Raw genomic sequence first — 16560 nt, 5'->3', positions numbered from 1 at the left:
CCCTGGCTCCTCCATCTATTAAATAAAAAAAGGTGGGCCTTGAGCTAAACTATTCAAAAAAACAAAAACAAATCAATAGCCGCTTGCATAAAATACACATTTCTTCAGAAATGAAATTAGCCGTCCAACCTTTGTTAATGCTTTATTTTAATGTCTTCAACACGTGATATCATTCACAAGGCAAAGTGACACAAAAGATTTAAGGAAGGCAGTGGCCGGCCACTAACCAATCATCTCTCATCAAGCATCAATAATCTGTTTCTGCTGATGTTGTTGTTGCCACGGCAACCAAGCAGCACTGGAACTCGGCACTCACCATAGCAACAAGCATAGCAACAAGACATCATGGATGTTAGGGTACCAACGTGACACCGAAGGGCATGTCCTGGAGCCTGGCAGTTGGCAACACGAGGCTTACGATAAGGTGTTACTACAACGAGAGATTTTTTTAAGGATAAACTGTAACAGGAAGTCCATTAATCTGTCTTTAATTTGAAGATGTGTTGTCTCCATGGTAACAGCAGCCATTTACAGTCCACGATAATGTATGTGTGAACTGTAAAAATAGAAACACACTCACCAGAGGCAAAAAGCCCAACAACGATAATAACATTATTACAATATAACACTGCATTTGGCACAAGTTCACTCAGAACTCACAGCGCCACCTTGTGACCACGTGTAAACATCAGCACCGCTTGTCTCTCGTCACTTGGAACGAGTCACGTGACTAGAAGGATCCCAGCCCAGCTTGTCTGCTAGCTCACGAAAGGGAAGGATTTGTCATCATCCAGCACTAGACGTCATCTAGCATTCAGCACCATGTCGATTAAAGCACAAAGACACAAAGTCAGAAGCTCCAGAGTACATAAAAAAAATGAAGTCAAATGTAAGGCCATTTCCTTCTAACATCACTGAGGGAGGAGGATCACCACATGCTAAAACCAACACGCTAAAAATGCGCGGTAAAAGCCATGATGGAAACAAACCCAAAAAAGAAAAACATGATGATCCAATGAACAAACGTAATCAAAGCTGAAGAATCAGATCAGCCTATCAAAGTCTTCTTCCTCCCAGGTGTCATCAAAATTCCAGAATAAGATTAGCCTGCTTCAGCACAAAGCGCAAGGTCACCCTCAAAGGAAGCAATTTAGTTGCTATGCCAGCCTTGGAACTAAAAATGTGCCAAGAAAGTCAACAACCAAAAAGGACTTTCAGACAAACACAGTTATCTTAATGAACAAATACCATCAAAGTTCTAAAATAAGAATAGCCTATCTTAGCACAAAGGGCCGGTTTCCTCACAGGAAGCTAGTCATTTGCTACGCTAAACTGAGGGCAAAAAACATGATTTGAATGCCAAGGTGGAAACACAACAACAACAACAACATAAAGATTTTCACACATGAATGGTGATCTTAATGAACAAACACCGTCAAAGTTCCAGAATAAGATTAGCCTAGTTTAACTCAAAGAGCATGCCCGCCCCCCAAATGAGCTAGTCAATTACTATGCTAGGCTTAACCCTAAAAATAACATGGTAAAAATGCATGGTGAAAGCCAGGTTGTAAAACAAACAAACAAAAAAAACTTTCCCACAAATACGGTGATCTGAATGAACAAACATAATCAAAGTTCCAGAATAACATTGGCCTAGTTTAGCAAAAAGAGCCTGCTCCCTCTCAGCAAGCTAATCAGTTGCTATGCTAGACTTGCTGCTAAAGGCTTCTTCCCTCCTGCTGACAGTCACGTGACTGCAGGTAAATAAATTATATTTACAAAGGAATGAACGTTTGGTATCAAGGAAACAACATACACCCACACGCACAACATCCAATAGCGAGTCATCAGAATGACAGGAAGAAGGAGAGTTATTATGACTAGCAAATCTGCATCTCCTCCACATTTGTTTAGTCTCGTTTTTTCCATGAAATCTTCAATGAAACACGATGGAATGAAATAACGTGATAAAAACCTGACATTAAAATGAAATTTGGCCATTATGAAGTCATAATTAGTGTCCAAGCATGTCCCATGAGGACATTCCTATCACGCTAATGCTGCACTTGGGATTCTTCCATTAGGGTGCAGCATCATCACTTTTGCAGAGAATTATGGGTATTGGATGACGTCATCAAAAAGCAGCTTCGGGAGGAAGAGGATTGTGCTTTCATTCAGCATGTGACATCACAGCTGTGCAGAGGCTAATGGGTAACGTCCCATATCTTGTCTCCATGCAGATTAAATAAGATCCAACAGTTGGCCCCACCCCCTGCTTCACTACTTGTCCAGTCACATCACGTGTTGTCCCCTTCTGCCCCTTCTGGCTCCTCCCCTTCTTCCTCCACGCTCTCCACGATTGGATGGTGAGGCTGGGGCTCCTCTCCTTTGCCGGCCCGGGAAAATACGTCCATCCATCGGCGCTGGAGCTCCTCGCCGTCCGCGCTGAAATAGAGCGTCAGGTGACTCTGAGAAATCTTAAAGGTGTGCCGACGCTCCAGGCGGTCACATGATTCTGGGAGGGAAACGTCGAAGCCAATCAGAGGAACGCTGCGCTGTGCCTTCACATCCTGAAAACACATGGAATCAGGACAAATTACAACGTGTTCCAAACTATTAGGTGTATATGCAATGGTTGAGGCAATATGGTGGACGAAGAGTTAGCACTTAGCATGCATGTCTCATAGCTCTTTTGAGTCTTCAATAAAGTTATCGCATGTTTCATTAAGTGAGAGGATGATAATGTGTAGTAGTAGTAGTGTGATTAAAAATTTCCAGTGCAACCTCGTATTGTGTTCAGGACCCACCTGAGGAGCTCCATAGATGTAGAGAACCAGGGGTTCGTTTTCGGGGATGACGAACCAGGCCTTCTGCCAGCCTCGGCCACCTCCTTTCTCCATGTGATGCAGAAAGCTGCACATGACGCTGTTCTCGGCCGCCAGTGAGGCTTGTTTCTATGGTGACAGCCAATAAGTCAGAAGTAGCAATATTGTTGCATTCAAGGAAAGTTGGACAAACCCATTTGGAATCTCCCAGTTATGACCGCAAAACGTTCGAAGCAAATGTAAACAACAAAGATGGCTGATTCCGATAAATTGTTTGTTGTTCTGGTTAACAGTCAGTCAAAATCACATTGGGTTAGGTAAAGTTACTTTTTTTCAACAACTAAATTAATGTTACAATAAATAGCTAAATATGTTTATAATCGTGTAAATTATGCTTTGCCATTCACTGTCTTTGTCTCTACCTATCTATCTATCAGATTTAAACCAGTCTGTGAATTTGGCGTCAGAAAAGTCTGGTCTCCCACATTCCTCAAATGTAACATTAGTCAGAAGTAAGTCAATCTTCAAGCAAGTCCCAAGTTACTATGAAAACAATCCATCAAGTCGAGTCCCAGCTAAAGGGTGATTGCAACCGTGACCCCGACTGTGACATCCTTCTCACCTCAAGTATTGAGCGCCTCCTCTGGCTGCTGCCGGCCACGACAGAAGGGGGCGGGACCACACCCACTAGCATAGCGTAGCAGTCCACGCACACGCGGTTGGTGCGGTTGTTGTCGTATGAGAGGCGGGCGCGGAACTCTGAGCATTTCCCACAAACCACCTGGAGGTGAGACAGTAGAGTCTTTAGAGGGTTAGGGGTGGTCGTCTTGGCGACAAAGCAAGCGAGCTGTGATTGGACTCACGTGACCGCAGGCCTTGCAGTGGTGGCGCCGCCTGGTCAGGGCGTTGAACGCCTCCTGGCATTTCATGCACAACGTCACTTCCTTCTCACGGATGGGCGTCGGCGCACGTTTCCCCAGCTCGGCGCAGCTCTGATGAACATATGCAAAATTAGTCATTAAAGTCATTTAATTTAAAGAAATTAAATTCTCCTTTTTAAAATGTCGTCGTCATTTGTCTTTTATCATAAGCAAAGAGGGTGTGTTACCGGGGAATGAGGGGGTGTGGACTCCTCGTCTCGTAACGAGCAAGTCAGGTGACGAAATGTCTCCATGGTGTGTTCGTGTCTCTGGATGGTGGCCTGGATGGCCTGCAAGACACACGCGCACGCATGCATATCCACTGATTGGTTGATAGTGATGCTGTTTGACTTCAAGCGTGTCACCGTGTTTTGTCTCTACCTGGATCCAGTCTTTCTTCTCATCTTCTGTCCTGCAGAGACACAGCAAGTTTAAAAAAAAAAAGAAGGTTAGCGGAGAAAACCTCAAAGGTCGTATTGTTGTGTACGTCATGGTCAATAGCATTACCGGGCCTGTAGCTCAAGTGAACGCTGCTTGCCTGACACCAAGAAAGTCCGAGGAACTGCTGCGCTGCTCATCTCCTTCAGCTGCACAGTAAAACAAATGCTAGGTTTGCTAGTATGCTAACATGCTAACAGTTGGTTTGCTGACACCTAGCAAGATAGCAATCCAAGTACAAAAACAAAAATATCATGCCACGATGTAAGGTTAAGATTTCGAATGAGAATTGATTATATGCCGAAATTCTAAGATGCTAATGTGATGCCGCCCCCGACAAGACTCACTTCCATGCCGTCCACATCGATACGAGCTCGGACACCATACTTCTGACCAATCAGACGCAGCTTGGGAACGCAGTACAGCAGCCTGTCGTTGAACTGGAGGAATACAGAGATGGTTAGACCAGGGTTTCTCAAAATCCCGAGGTCTAGGGTAGACATTTCTTCAAGGACCCCTCTTAATCTAAACCCTTTTTCAAAATAGTTGCTTTCATTCCTGTTAAACAGACAATTTGCACTGAATCAGTTTACATTGACTTGAAGGCAAGGAAAAAGTCAATGGCCCTGAACTTTGCCAAAGACATTGTTTCCATTTTTAGCTTGCAAAAGCAGTCAACTATTGACACGTTAGAAACTTTGTGATAAGGTGAGAAATTCTATTGGCCAAATGCTGAAGTAATGAGGTTTGTCCTCTTATGTTGGCATGCACTATTTTTCATTAGATACCAAAGCAGCCGATTCCTAATTTTTCAGGGTCTGGGGACCTCAGTTGAGAACCACTGGTTCCGACTTCCTACAACATTTATGATGGAGATGGAAAAAACAGAGAAGCAGCCCATACCAGGATGAGGTATCGATCCTGCGAAGTGCCGTTCTTGTTGGAAAGTTTGAGGATGTGCCCCTCCTTGATGAGCTCATTGGTCGGATTCACGATGTCCTCTTCGCCGCCCAAGAGTTCGTACACCTTCAGCAGCTTCCGCATTCGCTCCTGAAAGTTACAAAACCATCAATCCGAACTGTTGTGAAACTTCTGCTGCTATTCGTTCTGGGAAGCTGTTCTAAAAGATCTCACCATTTTCTTGATGGCGGCGTTGGAATGTTCAGCGGCCGTAGCGATGAGCTCTAGAGACTCTGCAAACAGAGAGGATCTTGTCATATGACATCAACCAATAAGCTAACACGTTCTTCCTTCAGTTTTCAATTTCATGTTCAGGATCGATAGTCATACATTAAGATAATATGCTGTCATGCTGTATGGTAGCACTAGCATACCAACGGCTTACGTGTTTATTTATAGTCTCAATAATATAAATGTCAAATCCTTATCAATGTGCCTTGGGGCTGTCGGCATTCAGGTTGCTAGCTTGCTAAATCTAGCATGTCAACATTTGATCAATTCTAATCATGAAATGCAGCAAATGATGATGTGTGCGTACTCTGAGCATCTTTGTAGTCCGGCGCGTCCTCTGGTAGGCGGTGTAGATAATCTTTGAGCAGGAGTTCATATCGAGGAATCCTTTGGACTGGCTCCAACATATGATGTTGGAGTGTCAGGTTAGCGCAGCGCTTGTCCCTCTGACACACACACACACCCACACAAACATACAATCAACATACAATCAACATGTACACATACACATTGTTGACTAAAACCTCTTCGGAAGAGAACCTTGTTTCAGACGGGAAAATTCTCTTACCTCGGCTCAGGACTCTCAGTCTCCGGACTACAACTCTATCTTGGTACTAGACACTTTTTTGGGACTAGAATCTTCAATTAGGATTAGCTTTGCTTGGTGCTTACAAACATATCTTTCAACTCAACTCAACTCAACTCATCTTTTTTTATATAGCGCTAATGAGGGGTAAACATTTGCTATACAATAGTCAGATTAAAAGTAACAAATATTATTGATTTACTTAAGATAATGAATGAGAGCATTAACTTGATGTGCAATGTACAGTAGGTTGCAGCTTTATGAAGTTCAGTCAGTTTACTTGCATTCATTTATGAAGCAGATCTTCCACATAATGTCGGACACACTGATGTATTGCCAACCTGGACAATGAGACATCTGTATACTGTATATATATATTAGTGCTGTCAAACGATATAATTTTTTTAAACTAAAACTGGCAACCAGTTCAGGGTGTACCCCCGCGACCCTTGTGAGAAATAAGCGGGGTCAGGAAATGCATGGATAATTAATCACAATTTTCTGTAGTTAATCGCGATTAATCACATTTTTCTACTTCTGCTTCTACTTTTTTCTTCAAAGCTAGCAATATATATTTTTTGCTTGAGTAAAATATTGAAATAATTTTTCATCAAAGACTGTTCTAATAGCTTTATTTGATCTTTGAATAGAATACTTCTGTAAACAAAACGATCAAAATGGACTAAATTCTCAGAACTTCTCACTTAAAGGTTTTGTTCTGCTCCCGAGCAACACACTTGGTTTTGCGAGGCCCTGTGGAGGTAACTCGAGCAGGGAATTTTGCTCTAATGATACGCCAAAGGCATGTAACTAATATGCTATTTAAATTTGGCTCTGCAAAGTGTGAAAATTGCTTTAGAATTCTCGAACAAACATCCATGTTTATTCATCTTCCGCCAGTGACTCAGCCAAGTTTGGCTGCACACTAGTGCAGTTAACTGAGTTTTTTTTTTTTACGCTTTAATAAATTTAAATTCATCTCCAAAGTTAACGCTTTAATTTTGACAACCCTATCTATTGTGTATCTATTGTGACATTGGGCGGCAGGCACCTGGATGTCGTGTATGATGCCCTTGAACAGAGCCGACCTCTCCATCCATGTGTTGACGAGCTCCATAGCACGGTCGAAGTTCTTCACATACTCGCCGTACATCTTAAGGAAGGGTGCAAGCTTTTGCAGGATGTCTCCAATGCGTGGGTTTGAGTCCCTAAGAATTTTTTCAAAAGCATTATCTGTGAATCCAAGTCAGAGCCCCTTCTACCATACCATGGCACACTGGTGGGTTGCATGGTTTGCAAATCCTACACAAAAACTTTTTTCAAGTCATGCAGTTCGACACCAACTCACCACTCCTCCATGCGTTTCTGCAGGGCTGGCAGAAGGAACTGCTGGTGGAAGCAGTAGATGGAGCAGATGTTGGAGAAGATTCCGTGAATGACGTCACATGGGAAAGAAGAGCGGGAGCGCGCTTCCTCCAGCAGTCGGGCGCAGAAGACCTGCAAGGAGCAGCAAGTGCGTCTGTTGACTAGTCGTGCCCGGACTGTGTATGAAGGTTGTGTTGCCATGGAGACCTACCTGGTCCAGTAGGTGAAGTTTGGACACATAGGCGATCTCTGTGTGAAGGAGCTCGTTGGCAATGTTAAATACCCTCTGTTGGACGGACAGCTGGAAGACATGTGATGAGGTCTGTGACAGGCATCGCTCAAAATATGTTTATGATCAAGAATGATCACCCTCTACAAACAGTCCTACAATTAAGTAGGTTCTGGAACTTCTATAAGTGTTGATGTCCTAATGCAGGTTCTAGTGGTGAGCAAAGGGGTTCCGGGAACCCACAATAAGCTTGCGAACATAGGTATTAAGAACTTTTCTCGAGGTTCTATTTATTTAGATGCTCTACTGCAAGTTTTGGTGGTGATCAGTGAGGTTCTGGTATGCCACTACATGGTCATGAATGTGGGCAGTAACGAACGTTCTAGAGGTTTTACAGTCTAGAGGTTCCAGAGCATGTTTTAGTGGTAATCAATACATTCTGGAAGTACGCTACAAGGTTGTGAAATGGTTATTAAGAATGTCCTACAGCAGGGGTGGGCAATCTCGGTCCTCGAGCGCCGGAGTCCTGCAGGTTTTGGAGGTTTCCCTTTTCCAACATAAGCTAATTCCAATCAACAGGATCGTTATCAGGCTTACGCAGAGTTTGCTGATGAGCTGATCATATACTGTATCAGCTGTGTTGGAGAAGGGAAACATCCAAAACCTGCAGGACTCCGCCCCTCGAGGACCGAGTTTGCCCACCCCTGTCCTAGAGGGATAAAAGTTCTAGTAGTGATCAAGGAGGATCTGGTAGTCCACTACAATATACTGAACATTAAGAAGATCTTAAGAAGGCTCTACAATAGATGTTCTACATGTTTTAGTGGTAACCAAAAGGTTCTGGAAGTCCGCTACAATGTTGTGGATGTCGGTATTAAGAATGTTTTGAAGGTTCTTTGGTCCAGAGGCGCTAGTGATGATCAAGGAGATTCTGTTGGGACCACTTTGTGTCACAGTGAAGACAACGAGCAGAAAGCTCGTTTGTTCCATCCATTAATGGTTACCACTGTGAGTCGGTTGACAGCTTCCTGCCTTACCTCAGCCAAGTCTTGTCTGGGGGCTGAAAGCACCAAGGTAAGCTCGGCCTCCTCCTCCTCTTCCTCTAGGTCACTGTCTGCATCCTCCGAGAAGTCCCGCCTCCTGGCCGCGCTCCTCGCCTCGCCGTCCTCGCCCTCGCCGGCGTACGAGGACGAGCTGGAGAGTCGAGGAAGGCCACAGGAGAAAACTCCACCACCGCCACCGTCGTCCACACCCACAAAGCAGAGCTCCTCGCTGTGTGACGGCGAGCTGATACTGTCGATGCCACTGTCGCGATTGGCCAGCTTGCCATCTGTCTGCGAGGAGGAGGGGAGGGACAAACGCTCGGGTGGCAGACCCGATTGGTCGGACGGCAGACGTTCGCTTAGCTCCACGGACGCCGGCGCCTCTAGCCCCTCCATTTCCTGAACATCATCATCGTGACGTTTGAGCTCAGGAAGACCCCCCTCCTGTTCCTCGGGGACGGTGGGAGCTGACGATGATGATGGTGGAGATGAAGGTCGAGATAATGGGTTGTCGAGGAGGCGGGGACACAGGGCTCCCCCGGTGATGTCAGGAACCACGATGATCTGCTCACTGTAACATATCAATTAATATGATAACCAATCAATAACGTACCACCAATATGATAATATAACTTTAAAAATACCATATCACTAAACACAATATAGCTATAAAAGTAATATCTCTTACCGCTCAAACTTCTCGATAAGTGACAGAACGCAGGTGGGTGAAGCATGGTCCTCGGGACGGGAGGGCTTGAAGGGCGGAGGAGGTGGCAGCGGCTTGTCCGGCGCCCGGGGTCGGGTCCTCAAAGCTGCCACCTGATGCTGCAGGTGGGGCGGCTTGGGGGGGACTGAGGAAGTAGGGAGCCAAGGTCATTCAGTAATTTCATGCCTTTGTGTTTTAGTTATTGCCGTCAACTGCAGGTGGCACTCACCTTGAGGCTTCGGGCCGAGCAGAGGAGGCCGGCTTTTACATAACTGAGGCGGTCCGGTGTCATTCACTTCCTCCTCCTGGAGCCCGGCGGGACTTGAGGAGGAGGCTGTGGACTGTTGAGGGCCACAAGGAGGCTCCAGAGAGAGACTCTTTGCCAGCAAGCTAGGACTCAAGGAGGACGGGGGACCTGGCAGGGCAATAAGTGTGGAAGTTCTTGGCTTGTCATTGAGAGCGCACAGCTACCATCAGCTAGTATGCTAACTTGTGAATTAGCTTTTTAGCTCCAGAAACATGAAAGCATTTCAGCAAGGTTGACATGTTAGCGGTGTCTAGATGTTCCACAGCAGGTTGTAGTGGTGAGCAATCGGGTTCTCGTAGGCAAGGGTGTAAATGTGGGCACTGGGCACAATAAAGATTGTAGAGGTGAGGTCATCAACTAAGGCCTACTGATTAATGTGAAAGGTTGCCAATTTCATACACATTTATACTATTTTTAATAATTAATGATATTCATGTCTGGAAATGATCAGATTATATAATTTTTGGGGGGGTCACAATTATCAACAAGGATTTAAAAAAGTAGGATACAGATCAATGTTATTTCTATAAATCTAAGTGTTTACTTTTTCAAATGATCACTTCTCCAACATTCTTTGGAAATCTGTACCACTGCTAGTGAGATATTTTTAGAACAGACTCGTTTGGTCCTATTTTGGGGCTACCTGGCGGGGAGGGGGACCTACTCGAGTCACATGACTTCAATTCAAGTAGATTTAAGTCGCACATTTTCTGATAGTAATAATTTATTGCAAAAAAATTATGAAAGACTCGCCTTGATTTTGACTTGAGAAGTCATTCTGTTTACATTTAAAAATCAATGTTTTTGATGTGCCTTTTATTTTTTCAATAAAAGTTATTATATTTGTGTCGTGCCAATCAGGCAATGACAGCCACCAGTGTTACCACAGACAAGGGCTGAGGCTAACTCGTTGAGCAAGTATCACCAAAGATCAATACATTTGGGTTCAAGGTTGATCTTTTTGATGAAACCAAGAAAAAGGCCGTGACAACTTACAAGGCTTGAAACTCAAACATAAGAGACACAACATCAATAACTGGTCAAATATTAAACTAAACTTGAATTTGTTTATGCATTGAATTTAGAACATGATAAAGCAATAGATAAGACCCCATGGAAAGTGCAATCTTGATATCATACAATAAAAAAAACCTGATGGTTATTTAAGCATAGACATATAAAAAAAAAAAATCCACTTTGAGTACTTTTCTGGTGGTGAGAGTGTCCGCCATATCTGATGTGGAAAATGTGGTGAAATAATACACGGCAACAAACTTGAGAAAGTGACAACCTACAAAGTTAATTCTTCTCATTCAGATTGACACCAAAAACAACATATCGTCGCTGCTATGTAAAAAACACTTACATCCATTTTTTAAATTAATTAATTAATTTATATTTTACATTATTAGGTTTTTGGGATGTCTGCATTCAGTTTCATCCCAAAAACATAAAAATGTATAAAAATAAAAAAAGACAAAAATGGATATGTGTTTTTCACATGGCAGTGATGATATATAGTTTTTAAATCTGGTGATTATACATTTTTACGCCCATATTCGGCACATTCCAATATTTATCATCACAGTAACAGTCTGACATCATGCAAATGTAAAAAATAACATGCACTCTTCTAAATTATTTAAAGAGGAAGTCAACCTTAAACATTTCTTAACAATAATATGCTATATGTGACCTCACTAGTCTAAACATGACATTCTGATATTACATTTGTGGAATATGAGTTATGAAGCTAAATCCAGCCGTTTTTATCAATCTCAGGGGGCGGCCATTTTGCCACTTGCAGTCGTCTGAAGATTGCATCTTGCTCAGGGCTCAGACATCACAGCTCATCTGTTTTCTGAAGCTGAGCTGTGATTGGTTGTTACCTGAGATCTGAGTAAAGTGTTTCCCAACCCTGGTCCTCGGGGAACACTATCCAGACTGTTTTCTACATCTCCCTTCACCAATATAGGTGAGGATCGTTATCTGGCTTCTCCAGAGCTTGCTGATGAGCTGATCATTGGAATCACCATGTGTTGGAAGAGGGAGACATGGAAAGCAGGCTTGATAGTGTTCCCCCGAGTACTGGGGTTGAGAAAGACTGGTCCAGTAGCTTCTAGTGATGAATAATGAGGTTCTGATTGGACATGATATGTTTGTGAATGTTAGAAGGTTGTAGAATTTCTATGGGTCAAGATTTTCTACAGCAGGTTCTAGTGGTGATCAGTGAGGTTGTAATTAATTATTTTTTGGCTAATGGATAGGACAGCAAGAGGGGAGAGAGAGGGAAAGACATGCAGGAGAGAGCTGTTTGGCATGGGTTTCAAACCAGGGTTGTCTGCTTTGAGGACTAGCCTCGATGCATGGTGCAGATGCTTTACCAGTGAGGTACCCCCCCCCCCCCCCCATCAGCAAGGTTCTAGCAGTCCACTTCCACTACAAGGTTGTGACTGTGCAGATTAAGGTTCCAGAGGTTCTACTAGTCCAGATGTACCACAGTAGGTTATATGATCAAATAGCTTTAGACTTCCTCTACGACATCATAAATGTGGAAGAAATTAATAATTACATATTTTAAAAATGTCCAAATGTGTAAGTTGTCAGAAGAAAAAAAAAGTATTTAAAAAAATAAATGAAATGGAAACTAAACTTGTCTAAAAAGTGACTATAAAATGTACATTGTTCCCTCATTGTAAGGCGGTTCACTTTTCGCGGCATCACTGTATTGCAGATTTTTGTGTGTGCAATTTTCATACTTTTTTTTTTTACAGTAATATACCTAAAATTTATGAAGGTTTGAACAATGATAATGTTTAAACAAGAGAGAAATGTGAGAAATAAAAATTGCTTGATGAGAAAAGTGTATAAACTGCATGTGTGGTGAAGGGTTTTAGAGCCTTAAAAAATGAATAATAAATGTAAAACATAAAGCTAATTACTTCGCGGATTTCATTTATTGCGGCTAATTTTTGGAACTTAACCCCAGCAGAAAACAAGGGAACACTATACACAAAATGGCCCAAGAAGTCAGAAAAAAATATTTTTAAAAAGGCAGACAAGAATATGTTCAAAATGTAAACAAAATGTCCAAAAACAAAAGAAGAAAAGAAGAAAATGACCACAAAACGTCTTTGGAATTGCAAAAAAGTCAGAAATATATTTTATTTAAAACATTTTAAATGGGCAGAAAAGAAAATGTTGAAAAAAAGTAACTATTAATGTTCTAGTGATGATCATTTACATTCAAGTAGTCTATTATACAGTTGTGAATGTAAGCATTAAGAAGGTCCTACAAAGTTTAAATCTAGATGTTCTACTAGGTTGTAGTGATAATCAAAGAAAGTCTGATATTCTACTAAGAACTCATGACAAATGTGGGCATTAGGAACATTCTATGGCTCTAAATGTTCCGCTATATAGTTCAATTGGTGATCAAGAATGTTCTAGTAGGCCACAGCATGGTTTAGAATGCAGAAGGTTGTAAGGTTCTATAGGGCTAGATATTCTAAAGTGGGTTCTAATGATGATCAAGGAGATTCTGGTAGTCCACAGCAAAGTTGTAAATGTGAGAATTAAGGTTTCAGAGGGCTCTTTATGCCTAGATGTTTTAGTGCTGGTTCTAGTAGCGATCAGCAAGGTTCTGGTAGACCACTACAAGGGGTTCTGAATCGGGCATTAAGAATGTTGACCTGGTTGACCTGGTCTACCATCTTCAAGGAGATACTGCAGATCATGTTATGGTTGTAAATGTAAAAGGTGCTAACTTCAGGTCAAAATGGTCTGAGCACGTTGGTGATCAAGGCTATTCTTGTAGTCCACTATAAGGTTCAAGAAATTTTATAGGTTGATTCTAGTGATTGTTAAATAGGTTAGGTTGGGGTAGGCCATTAAAAGGCTGTGAAGGTGTAGATTAAGAAGGTTGTAAAGATGGTTGGTTCATGATCAAGTAGGTTCTGGTGTTAAAAAGGCATTTTTATACTGACGGTCCTATGGGTATGAGCAAGGTAATGTTGAACCAATCGTGGGTGTTCAGATTCTGGTCTAGGTGACATTGTAGTGCCGGTTCTAGAGGTCATTGTTTGCTCTGATGTGACTGAATGGGCCCGAACGTGCACACACATGGACGTGCGCTTGTGTGCGTGCGAGCGAGAAGGGGGTGTGTCTGCACATATAAAATGATAGTCTCCCCATCAGTATCAACATCGAAGGAAGAGTGAAAACACGCATGCACGCACTCATGACATGCCAACTGCGATATGGCGACGGAATCGATCCGCAACAGGCTCGTGCACGCGACGACGAGCAGCACATCTGCTGGCACCAGACGCAGTGACGTGCACGCGCGCCACACTAGCCTACATTTGATTCACTGCGGCGAGATGTCGGTCAGTGCGTGCGCGTGCGGAGGGTTTTATTGACCCCCCCGTGCGAATGTGACAGTAGACATGCACGCGCGCTCCAATGCAGTGCAGTATGTGTGTGTGCGTGCATGCATGCGCGCTCACCTCTGCTCAGGCTGCTTCTGTCCATGTACATCGCACAACACAACACCAGGCCGCTCATGAACGACGATGTTGACGATGGCAGACCGCGGCTCACCCGGTCCACATGCACGGAGAAGAAGAAGGAAAAGGAAAAGGAAAAAGAAGGCAAGGAGAAAGAGAGAAGACGGAGAAACCGGCTCCTCGTTCGGGTCCGCGCGCGCGCAAGCCGCAGAGAGAGAGAGAGAGAGAGAGAGAGAGAGAGAGAGAGAGAGAGAGAGAGAGAGAGAGAGAGAGAGAGAGAGAGAGAGAGAGAGACAGAGAGACAGAAAGACAGAAAGACAGAGAGACCGAGAGAGTGTGTCAGTCTGACAGATAGAAGGAGAGAGAGCAGTTCAGCAGCAAACTGCTGCTATCTGGATAGAGATTTATGTTAGTGGCGCTTGATTTGAGCAAGCGGATTGACCGGAGGCGGGCGGTGCAGCAGCAAGAAAGCTTAATGTGGAGGGGGTGGGTGTGTCTTGTCCTCCACTTCTCCCTTCACTTTTGGTCTCCTTGACAACGAGATGAAATCCATCTCGACGCGTGCGTGACAGTCGCATCACATGACTGCATGATCCGGAGCAGCCTAGCCAAACCATTAGGGACACCTCTGGCTGAAGCGAACTACTGTCGACTTAGAGTCATTTGTCGCAATTTGCGCCAAAACGACGATAACTTCCGAATTTGACCGGCAGTAATCTTGACAACACGTTGGAGTGCTGTCAAGGAGAATAGCAGAGGGTATTGCGGGAAATATGGATGTCGTTTTTGGATTTTAGTGCGTGGTTACATTTAATAAATGTAAATAAATGAGATAAATGCCATTTATGTCTCTTATGGGCGTTATATTTTGATGTACGTGATAATAATGTGGGGATTGAGAAGGTTCTCGAGGTCTAGAAGGCTCTAGAGGTGATCAAGGAGGTCCTGGTAATTCATGAAAAGGTTATGAATGGAAGATTTCAGAGGTTGTAAGGGGAGTTGAGTCTATGTGCTACCAAAGGTTTTAATGGTCATCAAGTAGGTGCAGTTGCACTTCAAGTTTGTGATTCTAGAAGTTGTACAGATCTAAATGTTCTAAAAGTAAACAAAGTAGTTCTAATAGTCCACTACAAGTTGTGAATCTGGCTATTAGGAATGTTCTGTTGGTTCTCCAGTTCAAAATATTGTCTGAGGGTTGTTGTCATACACATAAAAGTTCTGGTAGTCCACTTTAGGGTTTTAATTGGGGCTATTAAGAAAACCCAGGATACTTTGGAGTGAGTACGTCTCCCGGCTGGCCTGGGAACGTCTCTGTGGTAAATCTTGCTATTAAGGAGATTCAACAGGTCTGAATGTTCTACAGAATGATATAGTGATGATCTGCTGCCTGTCCATCATGTGGAGTAAAACTGACTGGATAATCAAGCATGTACACCAACATCACTGCGGTGAAGCCTGGGTGATCAAAACAAACACACCCCAGATGTTCACTGTCAAAGCCTCCAATAACACTCCTAACACCTAACACACACACACACACATATACACACACGGTAGCAAACAGGCAACAGGAAGTGATAAAGAGAGGACAGTCATTAAATCAACACCACCCCTCCCTGGCCCCCTATGACCAGAGCTGAAAAACAAGCTCACACAAACACAACTACAACATCTGAGGGGAAAAAAACACACTCTGTCATCATCATCTGCTGGCTTGACCTTTGACCTTGTACCCCACCCCACCTCACAAACACTAATGAGTGTGTGTACGTGTGCGTGTGTATGCCTTTGTCTCTCTAGGTCACTGGGTCACTCACTCACTGCCACTTTGGAGTGTGTGAGTGTGTGTGTGTGTGTGTGTGTGTCCAGTAGCTGAATCTATTTTTAGTGTTCATGTGTGGGCCGATGTATGTTGGGAATCAAGGGAAGTGGGGCTAAGTGAATTGCGGGATTGGGAGGGGGAGGTTGGTGGACAATGACGCTACTGTGACATCAGTACCCTGAGAACATGTCACTGCTATCAGGGAGAGATTAGCGCACACGGAACTGTTATGATTTTATCATTCAAATAAACTATGTTGCATACAGATTTCAACTACTTCATTTATTTGCCTCGTCTACGTCTGCGTCTGTACATTTCAAAAACAAAATGTGGCTCTTGAGCTCAAAAGTTTGACCAGCCTATGGTTGTACTGTTGTTGTATTTACTCACCTGTCCTGCTGGCGGCGCTGTTGTCAAGGTGGTAGGAAAACCTCATGGTACTGAAGTGACTGGAGAAAGACGAATTATGCGGCGGAGGGGGAGGGGGGGGGAGGGGGAGGAGGGGGGAGGTCGAGCAGGGCGCTACGAGTTTGGTTCATGGGTTCAAGGCTCAATGCTGGGTCGGGAGCGTCCCACCGCTTCTCCCGCCCTCGTCGTCCTCCCGCTCGCTCGCATCTTCT

The 16560-nt window shown here is 43.6% G+C and overlaps 1 protein-coding gene across 1 annotated transcript; it reads right to left on the bottom strand.

Moving 5' to 3' along the window:
- Positions 1–126: 126 nt before the first annotated feature.
- Positions 127–14546, bottom strand: fgd1 (FYVE, RhoGEF and PH domain containing 1). Its single transcript, XM_077581473.1, has 18 exons — positions 14119–14546; positions 9533–9718; positions 9286–9448; positions 8592–9168; positions 7537–7626; positions 7309–7457; positions 7012–7168; positions 5682–5820; positions 5318–5376; positions 5087–5233; positions 4531–4623; positions 4253–4332; positions 4127–4157; positions 3934–4035; positions 3689–3817; positions 3448–3606; positions 2808–2954; positions 127–2570 (listed from the first exon to the last, which is right to left on the bottom strand). Exons 1-18 carry the CDS (start codon positions 14174–14176, stop codon positions 2298–2300), a joined length of 2739 nt encoding a protein of 912 aa, XP_077437599.1. The 5' UTR covers positions 14177–14546; the 3' UTR covers positions 127–2297.
- Between the last annotated feature and the right edge of the window lie 2014 nt (positions 14547–16560).

Source organism: Vanacampus margaritifer, chromosome 1 (assembly GCF_051991255.1).
Source record: "Vanacampus margaritifer isolate UIUO_Vmar chromosome 1, RoL_Vmar_1.0, whole genome shotgun sequence".
NCBI classification, from domain to species: Eukaryota; Metazoa; Chordata; class Actinopteri; order Syngnathiformes; family Syngnathidae; genus Vanacampus; species Vanacampus margaritifer.
Note: the sequence above shows the minus strand (reverse complement) of the source record. Positions and strands in the feature narration are given on the sequence as shown.

Excerpts from the sequence above, each read along its gene's own strand:
- fgd1 (XM_077581473.1), bottom strand. The coding sequence starts at position 14,176 with ATGAGCGGCCTGGTGTTGTGTTGTGCGATGTACATGGACAGAAGCAGC. Across the intron at positions 5,377-5,681 it reads GGACTACAAAGATGCTCAGA|AGTCTCTAGAGCTCATCGCT; the intron begins GTACGCACACAT and ends CTCTGTTTGCAG. Across the intron at positions 3,607-3,688 it reads ACTGCAAGGCCTGCGGTCAC|GTGGTTTGTGGGAAATGCTC; the intron begins GTGAGTCCAATC and ends TCTCACCTCCAG.